Here is a 15,049-nt window from a genome sequence, read left to right as displayed (position 1 = left end):
GACCGCAGCGACGCACGGATGCACGCCAAGACCGTAGGATCCTACGCAGTGCCGTAGGGGACCGCACCGCCACTTCCCAGCAAATTAGGGACACTGTTGCTCCTGGGGTATCGGCGAGGACCATTCGCAACCGTGTCCATGAAGCTCGGCTACGGTCCCGCACACCGTTAGGCCGTCTTCCGCTCACGCCCCAACATCGTGCAGCCCGCCTCCAGTGGTGTCGCGACAGGCGTGAATGGAGGGACGAATGGAGACGTGTCGTCTTCAGCGATGAGAGTCGCTTCTGCCTTGGTACCAATGATGGTCGTATGCGTGTTTGACGCCGTGCAGGTGAGCGGTACAATCAGGACTGCATACGACCGAGGCACACAGGGCCAACACCCGGTGTGGGGAGCGATCTCCTACACTGGCCGTACACCTCTGGTGATCGTCGAGGGGACACTGAATAGTGCACGGTACATCCAAACCGTCATCGAACCCATCGTTCTACCATTCCTAGACCGGCAAGGGAACTTGCTGTTCCAACAGGACAATGCTCGTCCGCATGTATCCCGTGCCACCCAACGTGCTCTAGAAGGTGTAAGTCAACTACCCTGGCCAGCAAGATCTCCGGATCTGTCCTCCATTGAGCATGTTTGGGACTGGATGAAGCGTCGTCTCACACGGTCTGCACGCCCAGCACGAACGCTGGTCCAACTGAGGCGCCAGGAGGAAATGGCATGGCAGGCCGTTCCACAGGACTACATCCAGCATATTTACGATCGTCTCCATGGGAGAATAGCAGCCTGCATTGCTGCGAAAGGTGGATATACACTGTATTAGTGCCGACATTGTGCATGCTCTGTTGCCTGTGTCTATGTGCCTGTTGTTCTGTCAGTGTGATTATGTGATGTATCTGACCCGAGGAATGTGTCAATAAAGTTTCCCCATTCCTGGGACAATGAATTCACGGTGTTCTTATTTCAACTTCCAGGAGTGTAGAACAGAGTATGGACTGGCTTTGAGCATTTCGTGACTTTGACGAAGCAGTCAACATTATCTAGTTAGGAGACCGGTGCTATTTGAGTTCCTACGCATCCGGCATTAGTCAAGCTTCTTTCAAGTGAACCTGGCTCTCTACTTTAGTAAATTATGACCTTGTACCTCAGCCGAAATGTTTGTAACTGTGAGCATCAAGTGATACTTTACAGTTCAAAGGCAGTTGAAAATTTTGTAAATTTTCTGCTCATTGCTGTGGAAGTGGATTGTATAAAGATAAGGAAATCTTTTATCCTTCATATAATAGAGAGAGATAATGTTTCATACCTTGTAGTTCCGATCGATCAACTCCCCTTGCCATCAACGAACCCAAAGTTAACCCTGGTAGACTAGTTTCCTCAGGACATCACAACATGTCTCATGAACGCTACGTAAATGAACTCCATAGCGTAATACTTTCTCCACCGGCATCTGTTCGTGGTGTGGCATTTATTTCCCGCAGCCGTTCGTCTGGGCGATGGTGTAACCGCAGACAAGCATCGATCTGACGTAACAACATACGTGATTAATCCCACCATGCTATCTTCGCTTGGTGATGAGGCGCGGACGAGCAACATCTTGCGCCCACTCTTTGTTTCACCATCTTCCAGCCACTCTATATACACAGGTGTCCAAAGTTAAAGCAACAAACCGACATTTTGCTGGGTTGCGCTTATTTTGCCAAAAAACTAACAGATGACAGCAAAGAACAAACAGTGTAAAGAATATAGATCGTAAACAACTGCATCAAGCATAACAGTAGACGAAAATGTTCTTCGTTTTACCGAACTCAACAGATATGCACACACATTGCGACAACTGTTTAATGTGCTTATTACGGGGTGTGACTACCTCTGACAACGACGGGGCATGCTGTGAATAACGTCATCAGTGTCATATTGAGGCAATAATGCCCTGTCTTGCTGCGGAGCTGCTCGCAGGTCTTGGGAGAATGATTGGTGGATGTTGACGCAATGCAACTGGTCTCCTTAGCGTATCCCAGACATGTTCTATAGGATTCGAATCGGGAGAGCGAGCAGGCCACGCCATGTGCGCAGTAAATTCCGTTTCCAAGAAAACATCAACCACTTCTGCTCTATGAGGTCGAGCACTGCCGTCCGTAAGTACGAAGTTCGGGCGCACAGCACCTTGCAACAAACGTACATGAGGTCCCAAGATCTCGTCACGATATCTGATAGCATTTAAACCTTTAGGATTAACCCATTCCTTTTCCTGAAGAGGTATTCGAGTGGTCAACGTAATCTTGCCCACACGATTAGTGATCCTCCTCGATATTGGACTCTCTCATCAATGCTCGAGTGTCTAAATCGTGTACCACATTACCATCAGATGCGAATCCACCGAGAATCAATCTCCAAACTAAATCGGGACTCATATGTGGTCCACTCCTCGACTGTCCAGGTGGCAAGTGGATGACTCCACTCTAGACGTTCCCTGTTGTGCAGACGCGTCAGAGGTGAACATACAGCTGTCCGACAAATAAAGGCCACTCTGTCGAAGCCCACTCTACACAGTTTGCCTCGATACGACACCTCCAGTAGATGCTACGAAGTCCGACGCCAGTTGCTGCGCAGTACTAATTCACGATTCACGTTGAGCCTTCGTACCACATCCGTTTACGACTATCATGATTCCATTCTTTCAATGCCCCTCCACCGCAGAGCAGTACAGCACAGTTCGTGAGTGGGTACAAAGCGATGTGGGACTACCCAGCAAACATTACTCGGTTCGATAGGTGCCCTGATGTCGTCGTTAGTGTGGTTTTCCGTTGACCGAAGTGCGACCATCCGTGCAGAACACTATCGTATGGACATCTGTTGATGGTATGTATAATTAAATCGTGAATTAGACACAGGACGGGGAAACAGCGGCTTGTCGTTTTAATTTAGGACACCAGAGTAGATGATCACGAAAGCAGTATGACAGTAGAAGACGAGCTTCACGTTTCTAAGTTGGTCGTGTCGAGCTATCGGGACGTAACAGTGTGCCCTTTTTAGGAGGCAATTGTGTCAGAGGATTTCCCCGATTTCCGGCTCATTTTTGTCCCACGAATGTTTCACCCTTTGTCTATGGTCCGCTTACATACCTTTCTTACCGGTCCATTCAGTCTGGAAGCCGACAGGGTCACAAACTTTTGGGCAGCATGTGATAAGGGTACTATATTCGAGTTCTGCGCAACACTTTGAATTACAACTTCCTACGCATCCAGTAGTGGTGGAGCATCTTTTGAATTAGCCTTTTAGACGCTCCCAGCATCAAGTTGATTATTGCTCCCTGCAAGGCTAACTACAGTTTCGTGTTGACTTCGGGACGGTCGGCTGGCCGCTCCATTATCTGAGAGAACGGAAAGTTAATGTAATCGGTGGGGGCATTCCATTTCGCTTAATCGAAATTGTAACACTCTTAGCGTAGATGACTGTAAGAAATAAACAGGAAATTTAAAACACTACGAACACACAGCTGGTGCTTCGGCAATTTCCATAAGATACAGCGAGAATCGAGGCGGGAGGTAATTTCCGCGGCGTCCTTACGTGCGCTCATATTATCGGTACACTATAGATTTTCGATAGCCAATTTCCTATTGTATTGGCCCAAGTACAGCTATGAAACGGAACTCGATAACGGCTGCGTCGTGTTAGCAAACCGACAAAGGCTTGATGGATCAAGAATTACGGACCTGGAAGGAACTTTGCGTCAAACTCCAAGCTAGACAATGTCTTAAGAGAGAAGTTCACACTGTTGGAAATATGCCTGCTGAAAAGGTAAACAGAATCTCATTAATTCAGCGTGACAGGAAAAAAAAATTGTACCTAATTGCATCTGCTATTGAAAAATAAACCGAGTTTCTCTAGAGGGTGTTGATGTTGATATGTTGGTAAGGGCGCACGGTTGTAAGGTGTTTAAGCGACACCCCAGTTTCACGTGAGAACCGAGTTGTTATTTGTGCGGAAAGACATTGTGTAAACGTGAATGTTAGGTTAAACTACGAAAGAGTGATGCAAGTGAGTTCTAAAAGATTGTGTAAGACATTACGTTCATTGAATGTGCCATAAATAATGTTTAGATGTGTAATAAACTCCTCTGGGTTTTCCATATCGTCAGTGATGTTTCTTGCAGTTGGATTCACACAAATCTTAGGGAAGTGTTCTCGTTTGAAATAATTTTAGTAAACTGACATCATCATAGTCTGTGTAATGAGAAAAAGGTTTGTCAGTTTTAGGGCACTGGTTACGTACTATTTTTTTTTTTTGTTTGTAAAACTAGACATGATCGTCTTCACGGAGTGTCTGCAATCATTACTTATAGAAAATTTTCCGAATTCAGTCTTCATATTGTAAGGTGGCTATAATTTTGCACCTTACAAGCACTCATCCACATAATTTGCCGTGATCTACAAACACAATTAGGTATCATGTGATAGGTTTTACTTCGTATATATGAATAGGTGAAGAGTTCGATATTGTCTCGTACGCCTTGTAAATTATTGTCAACGCTTATTGCATGAAAGGTGACGGAGTGTCTTTATAATCAGAATGGCGTAGTTAATGATTGCCTATACTAGTAAAGGTCGGACGGCCAGTGGAGATGAAACGGCAGGCAGAATTCCAGCTCTGGGTGGAAGGCCCGCACAGGTGTTGGCCCTGCTTAAACACAGGAAGTAGCTAGACAGACGTCGTGACACCTGAGCGCGAAGACACAATACAAGGGCGACTGGCCGCTATCGGCCGCTATTGTATTAGGACCGGAAGGATAACCGGATAATACTTCCGAACTTTGCAAATCTGGGAAGCAGGTGAGAAGAACGAAGATGCGGCATCTCGGAAACCACGCAGACCGTGCTATTTCAAAGGATTTTTACTCAGAAGCGCACCTTTGTATGAAAATAGGTATTTCCTCGCAACCTTTCCGCGCTGGACGACAAAAGACTAACGTGTGGTTGGTCGACGTTCCGAAGAATCTGTAGAGAGGGAGAAAATTCCGTGGTTTCAGGCATATGATTCGTTTTCGGAATTATGAAGGTTGGGAGCCAAGGCTTGCTGGGAAGCCAACGGTGGAGAGACGAGGTATTCCGTTGTGAGCGCTCGTGTGTGACGGTCGATCGATATAAGCTTTGTTGATAGAGACGGACTTGCTGTCTTTGCCCTCAATACAGTTTAGTCAGGAACTGTACTGTTGTGAGCCTATACGATTCTGGCCTAGGTGGCTAAGCGGTTCTAGGCGCTACAGTGTGGAACCGCGCGACCGCTACGGTCGCCGGTTCGAATCCTGCCTCGGGCATGGATGTGTGTGATGTCCTTAGGATAGCTAGGTTTAAGTAGTTCTAAGTTCTAGGGGACTTATGACCTCAGCAGTTGAGTCCCATAGTGCTCAGAGCCATTTGAACCATTTTTGAACTTCACTTCCGAGTTGGGAGTCGTTGTTGAGTACGCAGCGTTCAGTAATTGAGAGCACTTCCTCTGCCTATACTTAAGTTGAACCGTTATCTGAATTCCGTCCCTGTGGTTGAGAGTTCACGTTTCTCCTCTGTAGAACACAGAGAGGGAAAGACAGTTTCTGCCGTCCTAGTGTTTGAAAGAGTTTACTTGTGGCTGGAGTATGAAAACCATCACTTCGACGCACCGGACGTAGTGCATACGGTGATATCGCAAATTTCTTCGACTTATTAGGGCTATAAAGGCCAAACAGCTCTGATCACATTAGTTTATTTCCACTTAGGTTCCACACCACCGTAGGTCAGGTTTGAAGGTAGTGTCTTCTGGTGTTTGGTACGTACATTGTGTCAGTCATTTCGCGTTATTGATATTAGACTGCGGAGTCATAATAGGAACAGAGTTGGGCAATTGATCAGTAATTTTACTCAGGAAATGCAAAGTTTGTAATATATACGTTTATTTATCTATTCAAAGGATTTTTACTCAGAAGCGCACCATTGTATGAATATAGGTATTTCCTCGCAAACAATCCGCCTTGGACGACAAAAGACTAACGTGTGGTTGGTCAACGTTCGGAAGAATCTGTAATTTTACTCAGGAAATACAAACTTTGTAATATATAGGTTTTTTTATCTACAATAAATATATAAGCAGAAACTACGTTTATCATTTGGTAGGATTAGTTGCCGTCATCACTAATTTATATTTAGATTGTAATTTATAGAATTAAGAGATCCTAAGATCTGCTTCAGGGGGTAATCAGACAGCGCCAAATCTTCATTTTAGCGTTTATTATTTTCCATTGCGCACATTCATTTTACACCCGGTGTGAGTAGCATCTTGGAGTATCACTTACCTTTCTTTCCACGTGACTCGTTTCGGGTCAGCACCCACCTTCAGATCTATTCCAAAAATTTTAGTGGAAATTCGTTTAACACAAAGCGTTTATGATCTATGTTTAGAAATGTCCTAATTTGTTAAGAAATTACTTCCATTAAAACAGTTGGCAATATATCATTTATTACATTGCAGAGTTATCCATCGAAAACAGAAATGAAAATTGACTGTCGTAACTAGTCGTAAGGCTGTTACGGCTTTATAAAGATTTTTCAGGAAATCTGGTTTATGAAACAGCAGCATCTCTGAAAAACGCTATCTCTCTGTAGAAGGTGCACTGTTGTAATTAATAAAGTTTTTTTTCCTTACTTCAGATTATGAAACAACTAATGTGGGGTTTATAACATTAAATATTGTAAGAGAAGAGGCATAGTGTTCCACGGGCTTACTGACCTCCAGATGTCTGAACAATACACAGTTACCTTTCATCGTTACAGTGAAGCTCTACTCCTTCCAAATATGCGTCTTTTCAGGGCTGCATTCGGTCATAACTTCATTTTTATGGATGACAGTACGGAAAGGACTTGGAAGAGCAGTTGAACGGAATGGACAGTGTCTTGAAAGGAGGATATAAGATGAACATGAACAAAAGGAAAACGAGGATAATGGAATGTAGTCAAATTAAATCGGGTGATGCTGAGGGAATTAGATTAGGAAATGAGACAGTTAAAGTAGTAAAGGAGTTTTGCTATTTAGGACGTAAAATAACTGATGATGGTCGAAGTAGAGAGGATATAAAATGTAGACTGGCAATGGCAAGGAAAGCGTTTCTGAAGAAGAGAAATTTGTTAACATCGAATATAGATTTATGTATCAGGAAGTCGTTACTGAAAGTATTTAATGGAGTGTAGCCATGTATGCAAGTGAAACATGGACGATAACTAGTTAGGACAAGACGAGAATAGAAGCTTTCGAAATGTGGTGCTACAGAAGAATGCTGAAGATTAGATGGGTAGATGACGTAACTAATGAGGAGGTATTGAATAGGATTGGGGAGAAGAGAAGTTTGTGGCACAAATTGACTAGAAGAAGGGATCGGTTGGTAGGACATGTTTTGAGGCATCAAGGGATCACCAATTTAGTATTGGAGGGCAGCGTTGAGGGTAAAAATCCTAGAGGGAGGATGAATACACTAAGCAGATTCAGAAGGCTGTAGGTTGCAGTAGGTATTGGGAGATGAAGAAGCTTGCACAGGATAGAGTAGCGTGGAGAGCTGCATCAAAATAGTCTCATGACTGAAGACAACAACAACAACAGTACGGAATTACACCGAAATATTTGTGGAGGAGCTGTCGGAAAGAGGGGATATGTGTGAATTGACAGGCTTTCCATTCCCCGACTCAAATACCGTAGAGTACGTGTGGGATGTGTTAGTGAGAGGTATTGCACAACGTCCTCTTACAAAGTGGTTCAAATGTCTCTGAGCACTATGGGACTCCCCTAGAACGTAGAACTACTTAAACGTAGCTAACCTAAGGACTTCACTTATCCATGCCCGAGGTAGGATTCGAACCTGTGACCTTAGCGGTCACGCGGTTCCTCACTGAAGTGCCTAGAACCGCTCCCCACACCGGCTGGCCGTCGTGTTACAATAAGGATTATTTGGCAGATGTCAACAGCTCTAGTGGAGGAGGGGATCACCTTACCGCAGTAACTCCTCATCAGTCCTGTGGCCAGCATGGATTGCCTTAAGTGGTTATCACAGTTCTTATTAATAACCAAGCTCCAACTTTTATAATGTCCAGGAGACCATCACAAATCGCACTGCCTTCAATGTAACTGTTGACTGTATAAGAGGCATTTCTGTATATCTCACTGGATATTTCCTTTAGTTACAGTGTGTACTACACTGCTGCATTTCATTCTATGTACGTTACAACTTTCATCTAGCTATATTACTTGGCAGTGGAACATCAAGTAATTTTTGCACACCAGTCATATTCCCGCATACTATCGTGATTGGTCGGGTATGCCCACCAATCATTCGTAAAATTAAATTTTAGGTACCAGGTAAGGTCTTCAGCATCGTTCGATTATGTTCTTAATTATTTAAACATTATACACTGAAGAACCAAGGAAACAGGTACACCTGCCTAATATCGTGTAGGGCCCCCGCGAGCATGCAGAAGCGCCGCAACATGACATGGCATGGACTCGACTAATTTCTGAAGTAGTGCGGGATGCAACTGACACCATAAATCCTGGAGAGCCGGCCATAAATCCGTAAGAGTACGATGGGCTGCAGATCTCTTCTGAACAGTGCGTTGCAAGGCATCCCAGATATGCTCAATAAAGCTCATGTCTGGAAAGTTTGATGGTCGGTGGAAGTGTTTCAACTCAGAATAGCGTTGCTGCAGCCACTCTGTTGCAATCCTGTACGTGTGTGGTGTCGCATTGTACTGCTGGAATTGCCTAAGCGAGAAAGAATGCATGACGTACTTGAATGGCTGCAGGTGATAAATAACAGGATGCTTACATACATGTCACTGTCAGAGTCGTATCTACACATATAGAGGCCCCATATCACTCCAACGTCACACGCTCCACATCATTACAGACCCTCCAACATCTTCAAAACGCCTCTGCTGACATGCAAAGTCCATGGATTCACGAGGTTGTCTCCAGAACCGTACACGTCTATCCACCCGATACAGTTACAAACTAGAGTCTTCCGACCAGGCAATATGTTTCCAGTCATCAACAGTTCAATGTCGGTGTTGACGGGCCCAGGCGAGGCGTAAAGCTTTGTGTCGTGCAGTCATCACGGCTACACGATTCGGTCTTCGGCTCCGAAAACTCATTTGTTGATGTTTCGTTGAATGGTTTGCACCCTGATACTTGTTGACGGCCCAGCACTGAAATTTGCAGCAATTTACGGACGAGTTTAACTACTATGGCGCTGAACGATTCTATTCAGTCGTCGCTGGTCCCGTTCTTGCAATATCTTTTTCCTGCCGCAGCGATGTCAGAGATCGGATGTTTAACCAGATTCCTGATATTCACGTATAGACTCGTGAAATGGTAGTACAGGAAAATCCCCAGTTCATCGCTGCCTCGGAGATGCTGTGTCCTATTCTAGGCGCGCAGTCCGGAACCGTACGACTTCTGCGGTCGCAGGTTCGAATCCTGCCTCGGGCATGGATGTGTGTGATGTCCTTAGGTTAGTTAGGTTTAAGTAGTTTTAAGTTCAAGGGACTGATGACCACAGCAGTTGAGTCCCATAGTGCTCAGAGCCATTTGAACCATTTTTTTGCTGTGTCCCATCTCTCATGCGCCGACTATAACAGCACGTTCAAACTCATTCAAATCTTGATAATCTGCCATTGTAGCAGCAGTAACCGACCTAACAACTGCGTCAGACATTTGTTGTCTTACATAGGCGTAACCGACCGGATCGTCGTGTTCTGCCTGTTTTCATATCTCTGTATTTGAATACGCATGCCTGTACCAGTGTCTTTGGCGCTTCGGTGTGTATTAATATCAGAAAGTATCTCGAAGCCACATCCGATTCGGCATTGTCTGCTATCTATCGTCGCTTCACCACAACTGATGCTACTCTCATGTTCGAATCACGATACAGATGACAGCTGATCCTGTCTAAACCAAAGCGTTGTACCTCATCTTCCTAGCTCAAACAGGAACCGAACACCAAGACCAAACACCCCCTCCCCCCGCCCTCCCGGCCAAAGTTGGGAATTTATTATCTAAAAGCTGCTTCCTCTTATTACGATGTCAAGACTACAAGTTACATGTAAGCTGTGCTAAGGATGAGTAGAAGAAAGCGTTCACGTAGTAGAGTACCTGATCGGTGCTGGTGACGAGTCGCGTGTTGTCCAGCCACCAGGAGACGGCGGCCGGAGGTCGCGACCCCACCGTCCGGCACGTGATGTGGTACCTGCGTCCCGAGGACAGCGGCTGTTCCTCCAGCTCGATGCTCGTCAGCAGCGGCCTGACTGCAACACCACCAGCCATCGTAAACATGTGCGCAGACGTAAGAGCTGAAATAAATAGGTGCTGGTATTTCAAGTTACTGGGGCGGTAGTTGGAGCACGATTTATTTACGCAGTTTTGACGTTATGATATAAAATGGATGCGACACATAATAACAAGTGATACCTCCATAGGATTAGTTTACCAATAAAAAGTGTTAAACAACGTAAAATTGTTCAGTTTTGAGAATAATAGGTTTAAAATGTAGGGAAAGACGAATAATGTATCATTTGTACGAGAAGGAAGCGGGAACAGATGGACTGGAGGACCAAAAACGAAGTGCTAGAATTAAAAAAGGATTTAAGTCAGGTCCTCAGTCTCCCATCCCTACGGTTCAATACATACACTGTAGAATTAAGAGTAAAGATCAAGAGTGTGATTAAAATTCAGGAAGAAACGATGTCAGTATTAATATTCGCTTATGATACTGATAACCTCAGCGACACAGAAAAGAATTTCAGATCCTGTTTAATCGAACGATGAGTTGAATGACAACGTAATATGGATTGAAACTAATGTGATGAGATACGAAAATAATGAGAAGTACCAGAAATGAGAACTGTGAGAGGCTTAACAAAATGTTCGACCACGAATTAGAGTTACATGAAAAATTCGCCTATCTTGCACGCAAAGTGAAAAATTCACCTATCTTGCACGCGAAGTAACACTTGGAACATGAAGCACGGAGAATATAAATAGCAGGCTACTACAAGCAAGAAGGGAAATCTTGTCAATCAGAAGTCTACTAATACCAAATACGGGTGTTAATTAAAAAAAAAGTTCTGAGAACGTACCTTTGGAGTACACCAATGTATAGTGGGAAGTCACGGACCGTGGGAAGAACGGAAAGTAGATAATACGAAGAGTCTGCGATGTAGTGCTAGAGAGAAGCTTCGACTGTAATCTCTCAAGCACTATTTATTCACAATCTATGTTGTGTGACTGGACCACAACAGTAATCGTCGTTGATGACTAACCATAATGGTACGTTATATAATACATTTTCAGTAAATATCAGTTAGCAGAGCTCAACATTAAACTACATGACGAAATTGTTTGTACTGGATCGGGACAAGTGTGGTTTCATTCCAAAGTAAGAAACTTGTAATGACGTAATATTTCTGTTGGATGGCAATTCTAAACCAGTATCTAGTCATACTGTTATTTAGGCACAGACAAAGGCCGGATATTAATTTTTCTCACCAGCAGAGAGATTTCTGAAGCTGCAGTGACGAGAAAAGTAATAATTTAGGCCTCTTTCATGTTCCTTCCTAACGTGTAATCGGTAGCGAAGAGATATGTTTAGTGTGAATCTGGAACTACAGTGCAATAGTTTGTTCTTCATTTGGTGTAATCATGGGTCTTCCAGTACCTATTACGTATAGATACTATCTTAAAATGAATTCCCCAGACCACCGTACCCCACATATGGCTGTGTCATGATTTCGTCTTAGCACTGGTTTCAACACCGGATGAGAGCTCTGGCCTCATGACTCCCTCGACAGCAAGTTCAATACATTCAATTCTTGAAACTTCCTGGCAGGTTAAAACAGTGTGCCAGATCGAGACGCGAAATCTGGACCTTTACCTTTGCCGGGCAAGTGCTCTTCCAACTTAGCTACCTAAGCACGACTCACGACCCATCGTCACTGCTGTACTTCCGCCAGTACGTCGTCTCCTACCTTCCAAACTTTGCGGATTCTCCAATGCAGGGTCAATATCGCAATCCGGAATCATCCCTCAGGTGGTATGTAAGCCATGTCTCTACAATAGCCTTTCTTCCAAAAGTGCTGGTATTGCAAGTTCCGAAGGAGCTTTTCTGTGAAGTTTGGAAGATATAAGACAAGATAATGGCGGAAGTACAGTTGTGAGGAGTGGTTTTCAGTTGTATTTGGGTAGCTCAGTTGGCAGAGCACTTGCCGGCGAGAGGCAAGGGTCACGAGATTTAGTCTCGGTCCGACGCACAGTTTTAATCTGCCAGGAAGTTTCATATCAGCGCACACTCGGCTGAAGAGTAAAAATCTCATTCTGCATACAATTCTCGCCCAATTGAATCGCCATTGATCAGTTGCCTCGGCTAACTATTGCCTAGATTCAACTTCATTCTGTAATCACCGAAATCGAATTATATAATGGCTGTCTACACGAACTGTCAATATTTTAGTATGCGGACGTTTCCACGGGAAGTGCTGCTTCCAACTAAGCTAATCTCCATGGTAAACATCGCGCAGTGCAAAAGAAAACCTGACTTATTGAAACCGATCATTCGGCAGTGATATCAATCTGCTGAAAGCTCAGATATAATTTACTTCATCTTACCACCCGACAGTAACAGCAAAATCTCGCGAAAACATTTCCGTGAACATCTCGTGGCAGCCTGTCCTAATCGGAATAATGTTTCCTGCATCAGCTTACAGCCACTTTTGACACTACCCAGCGTAAGCCCAGGTGATGGTGATGGATCGTACTTTGGGCCCACGATCTACAGCAGACGTTTGTACACCCACGTCGACAAATAAAAGATGATTTAATATTGTAGTTTCTTCATCAGCTTGAAATATCTTCTATTAACAGTGTGTATACTTTGTAGTAACAACAGCGTGGCAACCAGTATTTTCAATGCATATGATGTGAGGAATACTAAATTTGTAATCTACACCACGCTAATAGTTCACCAGGAAAATTATTTTGGTGCTTACATTTGTGGCTATTGTGGATTTAATACATCCGAGCTGGCAGGAAGGTCGAATGTCTGTGCCCTCAGCGGGGTGAGTGTTATGGAAGAAATGAAGTCAAATAATAGCTTTCTCGTGTCCTGTAGGACGATTTTAATGTGAGTTATTTGCCACATTCATCTAGACGAGCCCCTGTAGTACTGTCACATAGAAGTTAAAATGTTATTCTCCTGTGTTATTAAGGCCTGGAATCAACTAAATTCTATTTGTGAGGGAGACATAGTTTTCACTGACCTAGTTCCCTCACAGTACTAGTAATGGCTAAGAGAGGTCATTGTGAAGACTAAATTAATTGTAGCTTCTGTTTGGAATATTCTTCCATGTATTTAATCGTTAGACGACACACCATGAATGACAAACGTTCAGAATATTTAACTGAACTACATAGACAATATCAAAAGGAATTTAGCAATATAATTCTGTTTTACTCCAGGAAGTATCTCGACTATCACAGGGTTGCCACACTTAGTCTAAAATGTTGCCAAGTCCCAATCATACAGCAGGAAGGAATACTTTTCTACAGCCGATGAATTTTTTGAACAGGCTAGCAATCCAAGAGGAAAGTTTGCTCTTCAATGAGACAGAGCGATTTCAGAACGGCTGCTGAATTAGTTTATGATCTATTCATTCTCACCAGTCGGAGCTTTAGGTACAGTTTATCAGCTTTTATGTCATCTATGAGCCTTGGACCGAAAGCCCGTCTTGCTGGAGTGTCTTACCCACCGTGAATATTACAATAGTTCACAGAAAACCTCATATCAAATGGAGAACAGACAACTAATGTAATATCTTATCATTAATTGCAGTATACAAGTGGATGCATCCATCTTGAATACCCAAAGGTCTCAGCTCGTTTAACTGGCTGAAGAGCTCTCTGCTCGTCCCGTTGATAAGGGAAATTATATTTTGCCTGTGAATAATAAACAAATCTGGATGAATTTCGTCTCAATCAGCTTGTTCCTATAGGCTTATAGATGAAATTTTATAATGTAGCTAGGTGTTCTCACAGAATTCAACTACGGCTACTCACACAACAATCTGAATCATGGTTGCTAAGGTGAAACGTCCCCTTAGAAAAATTATACATGGCTGTGCTTAAACTGACACACAATATTTTTAGCGCAACGCAATCGGACTTTCAATAATCGCTACAAAGTATGGCCCTGACTAACATTAACCTATACGTTTTACAAATCGCTTACCTCACAAAAATCTTGGTTACTTGAACTACTGCAATACAGCGAGCGCCACTACTGCCAGCTAAATAAAAGATTCAAACTACGGAAGGTACTAACTACTGATAGGGATAGTTAGCAAATGAAAGATTTTAATAGAGAACAAACAATGTATTTACCTTAATATTATCAGAAGTCATAATATATATAGCAGTTCAAGACATCCAGTCTTACAAATTTCAAAACTCCGCCATTTCTCTCCCCACATCCACCACTGCTGGCGGCTCATCTCCAACTGCGCAACGCTACGCGCTGTTAACATCGAGCTGCCCAACACTACAATGGCGAGTATTACAACAATGCCAACCAGCCACTGACTGCACACAGCAAAGCCAGTGATTTTTATACAGAGCGCTATGTGGCGTTACCAATAAAAAAAACCTAAACAGCCTACTTTGACCTATGATTTGTTTTCAGTATGGTGCGTCACAAGATAATTTTTAGCCAATATTTCTAGGATTTTGCCCCAAAAGCCAGATGAACGCGGTATATCAACCTTTTCATACTTAGTTACTAAAGCACAATAATCCCAGTAACATAAAACCTGTTCTGCAGTTTTCAGTAATTCTGATGGACCCAACACACAATCAACCAAAAAACATTATAGGCTATTCAGGTCATCGCATTCGTGGTTTTTTGGTGGTTTCAGCGCGTTTACTCGTTATATACTGGGAGGGGGGAATGCTCCGACGTGAATGACTCACCATAAACTGTTGTAGGT

The 15,049-nt window shown here is 43.6% G+C and overlaps 1 protein-coding gene across 1 annotated transcript in view; it reads right to left on the bottom strand.

Annotated features, from left to right (window-relative positions):
* LOC126267503 (nephrin-like) overlaps positions 1 to 15,049 on the bottom strand; it is an 880,351-nt gene that overhangs the window by 135,746 nt on the left and 729,556 nt on the right. The window contains exon 6 of the mRNA XM_049972800.1: positions 10,170 to 10,321. Coding sequence (XP_049828757.1) covers positions 10,170 to 10,321 — 152 coding nt within the window. The remainder of the gene's footprint in view (positions 1 to 10,169; positions 10,322 to 15,049) is intronic.

The sequence above is a fragment of the Schistocerca gregaria genome, chromosome 4, assembly GCF_023897955.1.
Source record: "Schistocerca gregaria isolate iqSchGreg1 chromosome 4, iqSchGreg1.2, whole genome shotgun sequence".
Lineage (NCBI taxonomy): Eukaryota > Metazoa > Arthropoda > Insecta > Orthoptera > Acrididae > Schistocerca > Schistocerca gregaria.
This window is presented reverse-complemented; position numbering and strand designations above follow the sequence as displayed.